This window comes from Amblyraja radiata, chromosome 9, assembly GCF_010909765.2.
Source record: "Amblyraja radiata isolate CabotCenter1 chromosome 9, sAmbRad1.1.pri, whole genome shotgun sequence".
In the NCBI taxonomy this organism is placed as follows: Eukaryota; Metazoa; Chordata; class Chondrichthyes; order Rajiformes; family Rajidae; genus Amblyraja; species Amblyraja radiata.
Window position 1 is genome coordinate 2,937,057 of NC_045964.1, and position 15,069 is coordinate 2,952,125.

At 47.4% G+C, this 15,069-nt stretch overlaps 1 protein-coding gene across 1 annotated transcript in view; it reads left to right on the forward strand.

Annotated features, from left to right (window-relative positions):
- Positions 1 to 15,069, forward strand: part of eml1 (EMAP like 1) — a gene marked incomplete at its 3' end in the record, with an annotated part of 132,051 nt that overhangs the window by 65,558 nt on the left and 51,424 nt on the right. Inside the window, exons 3-4 of the mRNA XM_033027782.1 lie at positions 3,499 to 3,555; positions 10,033 to 10,162. Coding sequence (XP_032883673.1) covers positions 3,499 to 3,555; positions 10,033 to 10,162 — 187 coding nt within the window. The remainder of the gene's footprint in view (positions 1 to 3,498; positions 3,556 to 10,032; positions 10,163 to 15,069) is intronic.

Sequence of the window (15,069 nt, forward strand, 5' to 3'; positions counted from 1 at the left end):
GGACTTGCGGGAAATATGGCCCAGGTTTACAGCCAGCGCGGAGAAGCAGCGCCGGTGTCCCGTCAGTCCAGGCAGGGATGTAAGTTAACCCGGCGACTGCAAGACAGGCAGAGTTGAGCTGCATTTAGCGCTGGATTGAGCCTCCGAAGCCTCGCGTGTGTGTGTATGTGAGTGTGCGCATGCGCGCGCGCGCGGCCGTCAAGAAATTGTGTCCCCCGTCCCCCGGTCCCCTCCATATTTTGATAGCGATTTCCGTGCCTGTCTCAGTACACGTGACAATAAGAAACTAAACTAAATAATATTGTAGAAATAAGGGGAGAGAATCCAGAAATCAGAGGCCCAAAGGAATTTGGGGGAGCTGGTGCAGGATTCCCATAAAGTTTCAATCGGTAGCTAGGAAGGAAAACAACATTTATTTAGCATTTATTTCAAGACAACTAGAATACAAAAACTGGGATGTAATGTTGAGGCTCTATAAGGCGCTAGTCAGATGGCATTTGGAGTATTGTGAGCAGTTTTGAGGAAGGATTTTGAGGATGTGCTGGATCTGGTGAGGGTCCTGAGGAGGTTTACAAAATTGATCCTTGCAATGATTGGGTTAACATATGATGAGCGTTTGACTGCACTGGGCCTGTACTCACTGGAGTTTAGAAGGATGGGGGGGACCTCATTGAAACTTACCGAATAGTGAAAGGCTTGGATAGAGTGGATGTGGAGGGGATGTTTCCACTTGTGGGAGAGTCTAGGACCAGAGGCCATAGATCAGAATTAAAGGGCGGTGCTTTAGGAAGGAGATGAGGATGGATTTCTTTAGTCAGAGGGTGGTGAATCTGTGGAATTCTTTGCCACAGAAGGCTGTGGAGGCCAAGTCGATGGATATTTTTTAGGTAGAGATAGATAGATTCTGGATTAGTACAGGTGTCAGAGGTTATGGGGAAAAGGCAGGAGAATGGGGTTAGGAGGGAGAGATAGATCATAACTGGATGGCGGAGTAGACTTGATGCGCCAAATGGCCTAATTCTGCTCCCATCACATAAATTTATGAACATTAGATGCTGATTTACAAAAAAAGGACTAAAAGTGCTGGAGTAACTAAGCTGATGAGGCAGCAGTTTGTTTTAGTTTAGTATATTATTGTCACATGTACCAAGGTACAGCTTTTTTGGTGCATGCTATCAGTCAGTGCTTTAAATTAGTAGTTAGAGCAAAAGAAAATGTAGAAAGAGCTTTTTTTAAAAAAAAGCCAAGTAAAATTCTGGCACAATGAAATGTAAAACATTATGCCCACAATTCAAAATGGTGCAAATCAGGATTGATGTTATTTACCAAAACTGCTTTGGATTTGCATTTCACACCAATATTCATGATATCAAAAACTTAATTGTTGTGTAATGCAAACATCTCTCAACTTATAAATTCAGGCAGAACTATCCGTTATAAGCTCAAATCTGTATCCTTTACTGCACCGAAAACACAAGGATATTCATAGAGAAAAGACACAAAGTGCTGGAGTAACTCAGCGGGTCAGGCAGCATCTGTGGAGAACATGGATAGGTGACGTTTCACAGAGTGCTGGAGTAACTCAGCGGGTCAGGCAGCATCTGTGGAGAACATGGATAGGTGACGTTTCACAGAGTGCTGGAGTAACTCAGCGGGTCAGGCAGCATCTGTGGAGAACATGGATAGGTGACGTTTCACAGAGTGCTGGAGTAACTCAGCGGGTCAGGCAGCATCTGTGGAGAACATGGATAGGTGACGTTTCACAGAGTGCTGGAGTAACTCAGCAGGCCAGGCAGCATCTGTGGAGAACATGGATAGGTGACGTTTCACAGAGTGCTGGAGTCCAGAACCAGGGGCCACAGTCTTAGAATAAAGGGGAAGCCATTTAAGACTGAGGTGAGAAAAAACTTTTTCACCCAGAGAGCTGTGAATTTGTGGAATTCCCTGCCACAGAGGGCAGTGGAGGCCAAGTCACTGGATGGATTTAAGAAAGAGTTAGATAGAGCTCTAGGGGCTAGTGGAGTCAAGGGATATGGGGAGAAGGCAGGCACGGGTTATTGATTGGGGATGATCAGCCATGATCACAATGAATGGTGGTGCTGGCTCGAAGGGCCGAATGGCCTCCTCCTGCACCTAGCTTCTATGTTTCTATGTAACTCAGCGGGTCAGGCAGCATCTGTGGAGAACATGGATAGGTGACGTTTCACAGAGTGCTGGAGTAACTCAGCGGATCAGGCAGCATCACTGGAGAACATGGATAGCAATGTTTTTGCTCGGACCCTTCTTCAGACTATCCATGTTCTCCACAGATGCTGCCTGACCCGCTGAGTTACTCCAGCACTCTGTGTCTTTGTTATGTAAACCATCATCTACAGTTCCTCGCTTCTAAAAATATTCATAGAATACACAGAATAGGCACAACAAATCATAATCTTGAAAATCCTTATAGGAATATGTTACTGCATTTCAGTTTTATTAATTAAAGCGTTTAAAAAATCTCAATAAAAGTGGCAGAATCGTTATTTTACGATTATTGTTTAATAGAATGCAATGTGTTTAATCTGGCATGTAAAATTATTTTTAGCTGTTCTTTATGTATAGCTGGAACACCGAGATCTAAAATTGCATTTTGTTGGCTGTTGGTTCCAAAGTTCAGATTTTTCTTTCAACTGAAGCTCATAAATGAGGCAATGTTTGAAGTTCACGCCTTGTGCTTCCTTGCCGGGGTTATTCTCATGAGTGAGTGAATTTAGTTTTCTCTCATCAGGTAATATGTTAGTATAAATAAGTTTATAGCAGCAGTAGTTTTCGCAAAGATGTGAAACATTCTCACTGTGGTGCAGCGGTAGAGTTGCTGCCTTACAGCGAATGCAGCGCCAGAGACCCGGGTTCGATCCCGACTATGGGTGCTGTCTGTACGGAGTTTGTACGTTCTCCCCGTGACCTGCGTGGGTTTTCTCCAAGATCTTCGGTTTCCTCCCACACTCCAAAGACGTACAGGTTTGTAGGTTAATGGTAAATGTAAAGATTGTCCCTAGTGGATATAGGATAGTGTTAATGTGCGGGGATCGCTGGTCGGCGCGGACTTGGTGGGCCGATAGGGCCTATTTCCGCGCTGTATCTCTAAACTAAACTAAACTAAAATCAGTTGATCGCGTCAATTGTTTTTACTGTAATGTTTCAAGCTGACATTATTTTGACAGAAGAAAGCTGCTTTTTAAATAACTAGAGTCCCATTCCTCGATTAATTTTGAAGTCTTTTTGAGTTTGCTTTCTTTATTCAGCGATTTTTAAATGACAGTATGGTTTGGGATGTTACTGTCTTCCTTTCATATCTGCTCTACTTTCAGTTCCGTGACTCTTTGATCTTTTATTTATATTGCACGTTTCTCTCTGGAATTTTTCGATCTTCAGTCGCATTTACCTTTTATTTTCCACTTCTTCTTTGTTTTTCCGTCTGTCTTTCTTTGTCAAATGCTCCTCTTTATGGATCTTTAGATCAGGCAGCATCTAGACGAACAAAGGCAGATAAACAGGGCAGAAATAGCAACGCAGGTAAGTGATTGAATGAACGAGGCTCCCTTCAATTCCATGTGAAACAAGCTCCCCAAAGAACAACATACATTGTGCAAGTATGTGGAAGATGCCTGCAACTGTGTTAGTGGCTTTAAATACATTAAAATCCCAGCAGCTATCAAGTGAATTAAAGATGACGGATTGCATGTAAGGATGTATATTTTAAAATGCTGCTCTTAAGGTGACTACATTTTCATAAGCATATAATTTTTTTGATTTGAACGATAAGATTGACATGGGTATACAAGGAACTGCAGATGTTTTGGGCTTTAGAGACACAGCACGGAAACAGGCCCTTCAGCCCACTGAGTCCGTGACCACCAGCGATCACCCCGCACACTAGCCCACACACTAGAGACAATTCTACAACTTACCGAAGCCAACAAACCTGTACATCTTTGGAATGTGGGAGGAAATCGGAGCATCTGAAGGAAACCCACAGAGTCACAGCCAGGGAGAACGTGCAAACTCCATACAGACAGCACCCAGCAGCAATTTAGAAAAAAAAGACACAAGGTGCTGGAGGAACTCAGATGGTCAGGCTGCATCTCTGTAGAAGACAGATAAGTGATGCTTCGGGTCGGGACCCTTCTTCAGACTGATTGTGTTTGGGCGGTGGGGGGTAGAAAGCTGGAAGAGAGGTGGGGCAGGACAAAGCCTGGCAGGCAGCATAGAAAATAGGTGCAGGAGTAGGCCATTCGGCCCCTCGAGCCAACACCGCCATTCAATATGATCATGGCTGGTCATCCAAAACCAGTACAGTACCCCGTTCCTGCTTTTTCCCCATATCCCTTGATTCCGGTGAATACAGGTGAGGATGTTTTTTTATTTGATAGACAGATGGTTGGACGGAGGCCAGAGATGAAAAGACAGAAGGTGTGAGACAAGTGGTGCAAATTGTGAAGCTAGAGGAATGAATGGAGGTGGAAGAGGAGGGAGAGGGGAGAAATAGGTGGGGCCGGAGAGAGGAGGAATGGGGGGAGGTTAGGGGGGAGGAAGAGGGTTTTAAAGCCTTGGAAATTAAGAAACTTTAAAATTTTAGGAACTTCAAATTAAAAATGTGAACTTTAAATTAAAATTGAACAGAGTTTCTCTACTCTGCAAAATACAGTACCTGAGGAGGGATAGCATTGATAATGCCCTCATGTGTCCTGTTTGTACATAGCTTTTAACAAATGTAAAACTTTATTTGGAAAGTTAGTAGTGACAATGTTGGTCGTATAGTGCAATGACTGAGCTTTGCTGATGAAGATTGAAGACCACTCACCACATGCATTGTTGCTTGCTTGCGGGCTCTATACAGGTAAAATAACAGCGATGTATTGGGCAGAGCGGGCTCCTGGGCTGCAGTTGCTGCTCATCGGCAAGGCTGCTTTCTCTGCTGTGTAACTCCAGTGCGTGCTCAAGAAAAGTCATATGTGATAGGAGCAGAATTTGGCCATTCGGCCCCTCAAGTCTACTCCACCATTCAATCATGGCTGATCTATCACTCTCTCCTAACCCCATTCTCCTGCCTTCTCCCCATAATTCCTGACACCCGTACTAATCCCGTACTCGCTAGAATTTAGAAGATTGAGGGGGGATCTTATAGAAACTTACAAAATTCATAAGGGGTTGGACAGGCTAGATGCAGGAAGATTGTTCCCGATGTTGGGGAAGGCCAGAACAAGGGGTCACAGTTTAAGGATAAGGGGGAAATCTTTTAGGACCGAGATGTGAAAAACAATTTTAGGTCCAAAATGAGAAAAAAAATGTTCACCCAGTGAGTGGTGAATCTCTGGAACTCTCTGCCACAGAATGTAGTTGAGGCCAGTTCATTGGCTATATTTAAGAGGGAGTTAGATGTGGCCTTTGTGGCTAAAGGGATCAGGGGGTATGGAGAGAAGGCAGGTACAGGATACTGAGTTGGATGATCAGCCATGATCATATTGGATGGCAGTGCAGGCTCGAAGGGCCGAATGGCCAACTCCTGCACCTATTGTCTATAATCAAGAATCTATCTATCTCTGCCTTAAATATATCAATTGTCTTACCCTCCACAGCCTTCTGTGGCAATGAATCCCACAGATTCACTAACCTCTGACTAAAGAAATTCCTCCTCATCTCCTTCCTAAAGGAACGTCCTGTAATTCTGAGGCTGTGCCCCCTGGTCCTAGACTCTCCCACTAGTGGAAACATCCTCTCCACATCCACTCTATCCAGGCCTTTCACTATCCATCAGCTTTGAAAACGCACATGTTGATCTGATGCTGAGTGAATGAAACTGGCCGTGGGTGAATGGAAAAGCCACCACAGGCTGTCGTGACGGAGTTTTAATTCCTGTGCTCGATAAGGCAGAAAGTCAAGGGTTTGCAAACCCGTTTGCTCCTGCCTACGATGTGAAGCACCACAAAGAAAATAAGATGTGAAACCATTGCACGGCAGAGATATTTGTGGTCACCCTTTTCAATTATTACAGGAATCATTTTCCCAAAGGTTAATATTTAATAATCATCAGAATCATAATCATACTTTATTAGCCAAGTATGTTTTGCAACATACGAGGAATTTGATTTGCCGTACAGTCATACCAATAAAAAGCAACAGAACACACAAAATACATTTTAACATAAACATCCACCACAGTGACTCCTCCACATTCCTCACTGTGGTGGAAGGTGAAAAAACGTTCAATCCTTTCCCTTCTGTGTTCCCCCGCGGTCGAGGGCCTCGAGCCTTCCGTTGACGGGACGATCTTACTCCCGTAGCCGGCGGCGTTTGGGCCTTCGCATCATGGCCATCAAGCTCCTGATACGTTAGACTTGTCTGAATACGTTGTCTGAAACAGTCTGAAATTGTCTGAAATAAGTTAGGCCCGTCTGAAGAAGGGCCCAAACCCAAATTGTCACCTTTCAAATCTGAAGAAGTGTCCCGACCGAGAAAGTCACCTATTAGACCAAAAAAGGGTCTTGACCCATAAAGGCGCTTATCCATGTTCTCCTGAGATGCTGCCTGACCCGCTGAGTTACTCCAGCACTCTGTGTCTTTTTTTGTAAATCTACAGTTCCTCGTTTCTAAAAATATTCATAGAATACACAGAATAGGCACGACAAATCATAATCTTGAAAATCCTTATAGGAATATGTCACTGCATTACTTTAGTTTTATTAAATTAAAGCTTTTCTAAAATCTCAATAAGTGGCAGAATTTTAACTTCACGATTATTGCAAATAGTCTAAGAGAAGGCAATGTGTTTAATCTGGCATATAAAATTCGTTTTAACTGTCCTTTGTGTATAGCTGGAACACAAAGATCTAAAATTGCATTTTGTTTAGTGTTAGTTCCAGAGTTGAGGTTTCTGTTTAGACTGATGTTCATAAATGAGGCAATGTTCGAAGTTTACTCCTCTGTCCTTCCTTACCAGGGACCTGTCCCGACCCACGTCACCTATCCATGTTCTCCACAGATGCTGCCTGACCCGCTGAGTTACTCCAGCACTCTGTGAAACATCACCTATCCATGTTCTCCACAGATGCTGCCTGACCCGCTGAGTTACTCCAGCACTCTGTGAAACGTCACCTATCCATGTTCTCCACAGATGCTGCCTGACCCGCTGAGTTACTCCAGCACTCTGTGAAACGTCACCTATCCATGTTCTCCACAGATGCTGCCTGACCCACTGAGTTACTCCAGCACTCCGTCCCTTTTTTTGTGTAAACCAGCATCTGCAGTTCCTTGTTTCCACAGGTTAGAATTGCTGTTTGGCAGAGTTTTGGGAGAATGAACTGTACAGATACAACCTTCTCACCCGAACGAATCCACCTGACTCTGACTTCACTCTGGATATATTTTAATTGTCGTTTTCTGCTGCACACATTGTAATTCCAACACTTATTCAGATTGGGTAACTGTAGGGACCTCAATGATTGTAGTGGAAAATGACATGGAATTAGTAAGACAGAAATCCTGGAAGCCATTGGAAAAGATCTAGATACGTTGCCATTATTTTCCCTGGGCTGATGGGGCTGAAGTAAAAAATGAGACAACATTGTGATTGTCTTAACAGTTTTGCAGAGAATTTGTGGCCTGGCAACAATCATTTAGCACATCATGGCTCTGATGTGCATAGTTCCTTGAAGGTGGAATCTCATATAGATAGGGTGGTAAAGAAAGCTTTTGGTATGCTAGCCTTTATAAATCAGAGCATTGAGTATAGAAGCTGGGACGTAATGTTAAAATTGTACAAGGCATTGGTGAGACCAAACCTGGAGTGTGGTGTACAATTTTGGTCGCCCAATTATAGGAAGGATGTCAACAAAATAGAGAGAGTACAGAGGAGATTTACTAGAATGTTGCCTGGGTTTCAGCAACTAAGTTACAGAGATAGGTTGAATAAGTTAGGTCTTTATTCTCTGGAGCGCAGAAGGTTAAGGGGGGACTTGATAGAGGTCTTTAAAATGATGAGAGGGATAGACAGAGTTGATGTGATCAAGCTTTTCCCTTTGAGAATAGGGAAGATTCAAACAAGAGGACATGACTTCAGAATTAAGGGACAGAAGTTTAGGGGTAACATGAGGGGGAACTTCTTTACTCAGAGAGTGGTAGCGGTGTGGAATGAGCTTCCAGTGGAAGTGGTGGAGGCAGGTTCGATGGTATCATTTAAAAATAAATTGGATAGGCATATGGATGAGAAGGGAATGGAGGGTTATGGTATGAGTGCAGGCAGGTGGGACTAAGGGAAAAAAGTTGTTCGGCACGGACTTGTAGGGCCGAGATGGCCTGTTTCCGTGCTGTAATTGTTATATGTTATATGTGGTTTATTTTTTAATGTGTTATTCATTTAAACCCATCAGCATACCCTGTCTCACTTTTTGTTCACTTGGGCAGCTTATAACCCAACGGTATGAATATTAGTCATGGAGTGATACAGTGTGGAAACAGGCCCTTCAGTCCAACTTTCCCACACCGGCCAACAATGTCCCAGCTACACTCGTCCCACCTGCCCGCGTCTGGTCATGGCGTGGCGGCGCGACTCACCCGTTGCAGCGCCCCCTACAGCCTGTCTGTCTTTTTTTTATTTTTTCTAGTTAAATGTAGTGTTGGTGTTTTTTTAATACTGGTTTTAAATGTGTATATGTGGGGGGCGGGGGGGGGGGGGGAAACTGTTTAAAATCTCTTCCCTGTCCGGGAGACCCGACCTTTTCCCTGTTGGGTCTCCGTTGTCGTTGGGGCCTAGCACCGTGGAGCGGCCTCCAACCTGAACGACCCGGGGGCTCGGGAGACTGCGGAGCTGCGGACTACTCACCATCTTGGGGCTGGCCGGCTTCGGAGCGTGGGGAGCGGTGGTGACTCGCTGCTGCGACTCGACTCCTGGGGCTCGGAGGCTCCAGCAATGCAACCGCAGGTCCGGTGGACCGGGACATCGGGAGCTCGCGGGTCCGGGGGGAGAGAGAGACCGCTTCCCGGAGCTCCCGCAACGCGACTTCTCCAGCCCGTGTCGCGGGGTTGGAACGACCTGGAGCGGGGACGTACATCGCCCGGCACGGCTTCATGGCCTGTGGGACATTACAGCGCCCGCCGGGGGCTCCAACATTGTGACTTTTAGACCGGGAGCGGGGCCGTAAATCGCCCGGCACGGCCTAAAATGGCCGTGGGACTTAGCATCGCCCGCCTGGAGCTTGGACATTGGGAGAGAAATGGAGAACAGGGGAGAGAAAAGACTTTGCCTTCCATCACAGTAGGTTCACTGTGATGGATGTTTGTGTGAACTAAATTGTGTGTATGTCTGTAGGAAATTGTCTTTGTTTGTATGGCTGTGGAAACGGAATTTCGTTTGAGCCCTAGAGGCTCAAATGACAATAAATGGTATTGTATTGTATTGTATTGGTCCATTGATTTCACTCATTTCAAGTAACCCTTGCATTCCCTCTCTCTCCGTTCCTCCCCCATGCTCATGGTCCTGCTTGTTTTACTGTTCATATCCCCTCATTATCACCTCCACCACAGCCAACAATGGACCATTGTGGGCTCTCTGGCTGTCTGTGCTGGCTTTGACTTGTACTGTACCTTTTCATACCTCTAGTTTCCCCCTCCCTTGACTCTCAGTCTGAAGAAAGTTTCGACCCAAAATATCATCTATTCCTTATGTCCAGAGATGCTGCCTGACCCGTTCAGTTACTCCAGCATTTTGTGTCTATCTTCAGTGTAAACCAACATTTGCAGTTCCTTCCGACAGACTTTGGGCTTTAGTTTTGTTCGACACCACTATTTTGTTCGACACTAATTTATTGAGCTCTTTTGCTGTTGATGATTATATTTTCCATTGAGGGCTAGGTTTACAGACCTGTTATGCTGCTGCAAGTAAGAATGTCACTGTTCCGTTTGGCTGCAATCAGTGCATTGTTGATATAAGAGACATTATTCATATGTGCTCTAACGACGCAGGTGGTAGTGATGTGTTGTCTGCTTGCTTTGCAGCGAGACCCTTAGTGCCAGCACTGCCACTACGACCCACAATTAACAATGGAACTATTCTACCAAAGAAACCGAGCGGCTCACTGCCATCTCCAACCGGAACCAGGAAGGATATATCTACAGCTACCAAAAGGTATGGCTCACCCTGAACCCAGACTGCAGCAGGTGCCATTCATAATATTCATCATGTCCCCTGTAATACCCAGTAAGTCTTAAACATCTTACGTTTTCTACCTACCCACCACCCTTTGTGTGAAAAATGTATCCCTCAAATTCCTATTAAAACTTTTCCCCTTCACCTTAAACCTATGTCCTCTGGTCTTCGATTCACCTACTCTGAGCAAGAGACTGTGCACCTACCCGATCTATTCCTCTCGTGATCTCTATTAGATCACCCCTCATCCTCCTGCGCTCCAAGGAATAGAGTTCCAGCCTACACAACCTCTCCCTATAGCTCACACCCTCTAGTCCTGGCAACATCCTTGTAAATCTTCTCTGCGCCCTTTCCAGGTTGACAACATCCTTCCTATAACATGGTGGCCAGAACTGAACACAATACTCTAAATGTGGCCTCAGCAATGTTCTTGGATTCATCCAACGGTTTTATCTTGTAAAAGGATCTAGTAGAATTATTAGAAGTTGAGAAGCCTCTTTGTAAGGTGCTGCTCTCTGATTTGGACTGTATGTTCTCTCCAGCCAGCCATTCCTCTCGTGGTAAACCAAATGATATTTTCTCTTCCTAACTAATCTCACATCAGTGAAATCAGGCGGTGATTCGAGACGAGCAGAAACTATTTTTCCACGTCAATGTATCAGGTGTTTTGCAAGAAAACTGAGACTTAAGTCTTTTCAAGGTTACCAAGTACATAGATAAACCTTGAGAAAATGAAGGCCGGCACAGTGGCGCAGCAATAGAGTTGCTGCCTTACAGCGCCAGGGTGCCAGGTTCGATCCTGACTGCAGGTGTGTGTACAGAGTTTGTACGTTCTCCCTGTGACCATGTGGGTTCTCTCTGGGTGTCCTGGTTTCCCCCAAAACTCCAAAATTGTAGAGGTTTGGCTTCAGTAAAATTATAACATTGTCCCAAGTGTGTGTGTAGGATAGTGCTAGCGTGCAGGGATCGCTGGTCGGTACGGGCTCAGTGGACCGAAGGGCCTGTTTCCACGCTGTATCTAAAATCTAAAATCTTACAACCCATGACAAATTCACAGCCTCGATAAATGTGGGGATTGGGTTTAACATTAATGTATTTTAGATTAATTCTGGTCTACGATTGAATAGCTCCAACTGAAGTATGCTGCAAACATGATCAGAACATGTCTATGCCACGGCTAAGACTTGAATATGCCTCCATCGATTCTGACTACAGAATTTTGTTTTAGTAAATTTAGTAAATACTTGAAAATTGATTTATTTCTTGAAACAAAAAAAAATATTTGTAACAATTGTCAGCTTTTAATTTCCTTATTGAATAATGAACTTAAAATTATTTTAGATGATCAGTTTATTATTATTGTTACATGTACCAGGCTTTTTGTTGCATGCTATCCAGTCAGCGAAAAGACTATAGATAGTTTAGTTTAGAGATACAGCGTGGAAACAGGGCCTTCGGCCCACCGAGCCCGCACCGACCAGCGATCACCGCACATTAACACTACCCTACACACACTAGGGATAATTTACAAATTTTTAACAAGCCAATTAACCTACAAACCTGTGCGTCTTTGGAGTGTGGGAGTAAACTTAAGGTCTCGGAGAAAAGGAACAGGTAGAACGTACAAACTGTGTACAGACAGCAGCTGTAGTCAGGATCGAACCCGGGTCTCTGGCGCTGTGAGGCAGTAACTCTACCGCTGTGCCTCCCTATTCACGATGAAAATTAAGCTGGGAAAAACGTTGATTGCAAGATAAAAGTCCTATAAAATCCAATTAATGATCGTTCAAAGGTCACTAATGGGGTAGATGGGAGGTCAGGACCGCTCTCTAGTTGGTGATAGGATGGTTGCCTGGTAACAGATGGGAAGAAACTGTCAGAATTGTTATGGTCACTCAGCATGGAATGATCATATTGAATGACGGTGCAGGCTCGAAGGGCCGAATGGCCTACTCCTGCACCTATTTTCTACGTTTCTATGAATCAGGTCCTTCGGCCCAACATGTCGATGCCAACCAAAATACCGCAGAAGAGGTTTCTAGGAATTCTTTTTTTTAGTTCAGAAGAACTTGTTTTTAAGATTGCCATCGCAAGGTGTTTAACTGCAGCCTGAAGGATTCAGCATCTGTCCAGGCAACCGGTCAGGAGCTGGAGAGTTGGTTGAGAGCGGTGGACCGGTCGGGGCTTCCCGGCAAGTTCAAGGCATGGATTTACCAGCATGGTATCCTGCCAAGGATACTCTGGCCACTGCTTGTCTACGAAGTCCCAATCTCCATCGTAGAGAGATTGGAGAGGAAAGTCAGCAGCTTTCTCAGGAGGTGGCTGGGACTGCCCAGGAGCCTTAGCAGCATCGCCCTTTACGGAAATAACACCAAGCTCCAGCTGCCCCTGAAGTCCCTGGAGGAGGAGTTCAAGGTGACTCGGGCCAGAGAGGTGATGATGTACAGGGACTCCAGCGACCCCAAGGTGGCTCAGGCAGGAGTGGAGGTGAAAACTGGGAGGAAGTGGAGAGCAGGCGAAGCCGTGCTGCAAGCGGAGTCCTGGATACGCCACAGAGTCCTGGTGGGCAGGGGCGGGAAATCCGGGGGGGCCAGAGGGGCCATGTTTTGAGAGGTGGGGGACATCCCCCCCAAGGTTTTGTAATCCGGATTTTAAAACCCGGTGAAATCTCCGCTTTCCGCGAGACAGTGGGGGTGGGACTGTTGATCGAGGGCGCCGATTGGACGAGAGAGACGTTGGTCAGCAGGCAATGGGGGCGGGACATGATGATTCAGCGCGATGATTGGAGGAGGGAGAAGTGGGGGGGGGGGTGGAACTGAGGATAGAGTGTGGTGATTGGAGGAGGGAGATGTGGCACAGACCTGCGCTTCATCCGCAGCCAGGATCGATCCCGGCCGGCTCTCCGGCACTGTCCCGTCCCCACCCGAGTGCCCCCCCGCCCCCCCACGGGTGGCCAGAGAGGTCGGGAGTCAGACGGGCGTGGTGCCCCCAGGCCCACAGCCAGCACTAAACCCAGCTCAACTCTGCCTGTCCCGCCAGGTGAGCCTACAGTCCTTCCTGGACTTGCGGGAAATATGGGCAGCGTGGAGAAGCAGCGCTGGTGTCCCGTCAGTCCAGGCAGGGCTTGTAGGTTAACCCGGCGAGACAGGCAAAGTAAAGCGCTGGATTGAGCCTCCGAAGCCTCGCGCGTATGTGTGAGTGTGCGCATGCGCGTGTAGCCGCCAAAGGATTGTGTGCCCCCTGTCCCCCGGTCCCCTCCATATTTTGATAGCGAGTTCCGTGCCTGCTGGTGGGAGCAGTGACTCGGGGAAGAGCTGGTCTGGGAAGCTTCCCAACTCTCCAGTTTGACAAGGCCTAGGGGAAGGAGAGGAGCAGGCTGGTCCAGGAGGAAGTGAGGGCAGTGGTGGAGGAGGAGAGGTGTACCAGAGCAGTTGGATTGAGGCAGCAGGGAGCCTGGACAAGGCGGGAGCAGGCCATGGACCGAATAGTCACATGGACTGAGCTCTGGCAGGTTGAACCACAGCGCATCAAGTTCCTGGTCCAGGCAGTGTATGATGTCCTGCCCAGCCCATCGAACCTCTTCATCTGGGGCAAAGCGGAATCTCCAGATTGCCCGCAATGCTCAGGCAAGGGGACGTTGGAACACATCCTGAGCTGTTGCCCAAAGGCCTTGGGCAGGGCCGGTACACATGGCGTCACGACCAGGTTCTTAAACCCATTGCAGAAGCCATCAGCATGGGAATCAGCAGCTGTAGACGAGAATGCCCCACCACCCAGATGATCACCTTCGTGAAGGCCGGAGTGCAGCTGCCAAGAACCACAGCAGCCAGGAATCCATCAGGAATCCTGGCGACTGTGCAGGACTGGCAGCTTTCCGTAGACCTGGTGAAACAGCTGAAGTTCCCACGGCACATTGCCACGACCACCCTGAGGCCAGATATCCTCCTGGTCTCAGAGGCAACCAAAAACATCGTCTTGTTGGAACTGACAGTGCCGTGGGAGGACCGTCTGGAGGAGGCCCACGAGAGGAAGATGGCCAAATATGAAGAACTGGTCATAGACTGCTGCAAGCAGGGCTGGAAGGCAAGGTGTATGTCCATCGAGGTTGGCTGCAGAGGTTTTGCAGGGCAATCACTCTACAAAGCCTTGAGTGCACTGGGCATCAACGGAGTGGCAAGGAGAAGAGCCATCAAGAACACCACAGAGGCAGCGGAGAAGGCCTCGAGATGGCTCTGGATCAGGAGAGGAGGTCCATGGGGACAGGGGCGGAAAACCCGGGGGGGGGGGGGCCAGAGCGGACACGTCCCCCCCATGTTTTGAGAGGTGGGGGACATCCACCCCATGTTTTTGTAATCCCGGATTTTAAAACCCGGTGAAATCTCCGCTTTCTGCGAGATTGGGGGTGGGACTGAAGATCGAGGGCGCCGATTGGACGAGCGAGACGTCGGTCAGCAGGCAATGTGGGCAGGACATGATAATTCAGCGCGATGATTGGAGGAGGGAGGAGTGGGGGGAGGGGGGTGGGCCTGAGGATAGAGTGCGGTGCTTGGAGGAGGGAGACGTGGCACAGACCTGCGCCACATCCGCAGCCAGGATCGATCCCGGCCGGCTCTCCAGCGCTGTCCTGTCCCCTCCTGAGTATCCCCCCCCCCCCCCCGCGGGTGGCCAGAGAGGTCGGCAGCAAAGCTCCTCCGCTATAGGATCTTTGGTCGGGAATCAGACGGGCCAGCACAGAGAAACAGCGCTAAACCCAGCTAACTCTGCCTGTCCCGCCAGGTGAGCCTACAACCCTTCCTGGGCTTGCGGGAAATATGGCCAGCGTGGAGAAGCAGCGCTGGTGTCACGTCAGTCCAGACAGGGCTGTAGTTAACCCGGCAAGACAGGCA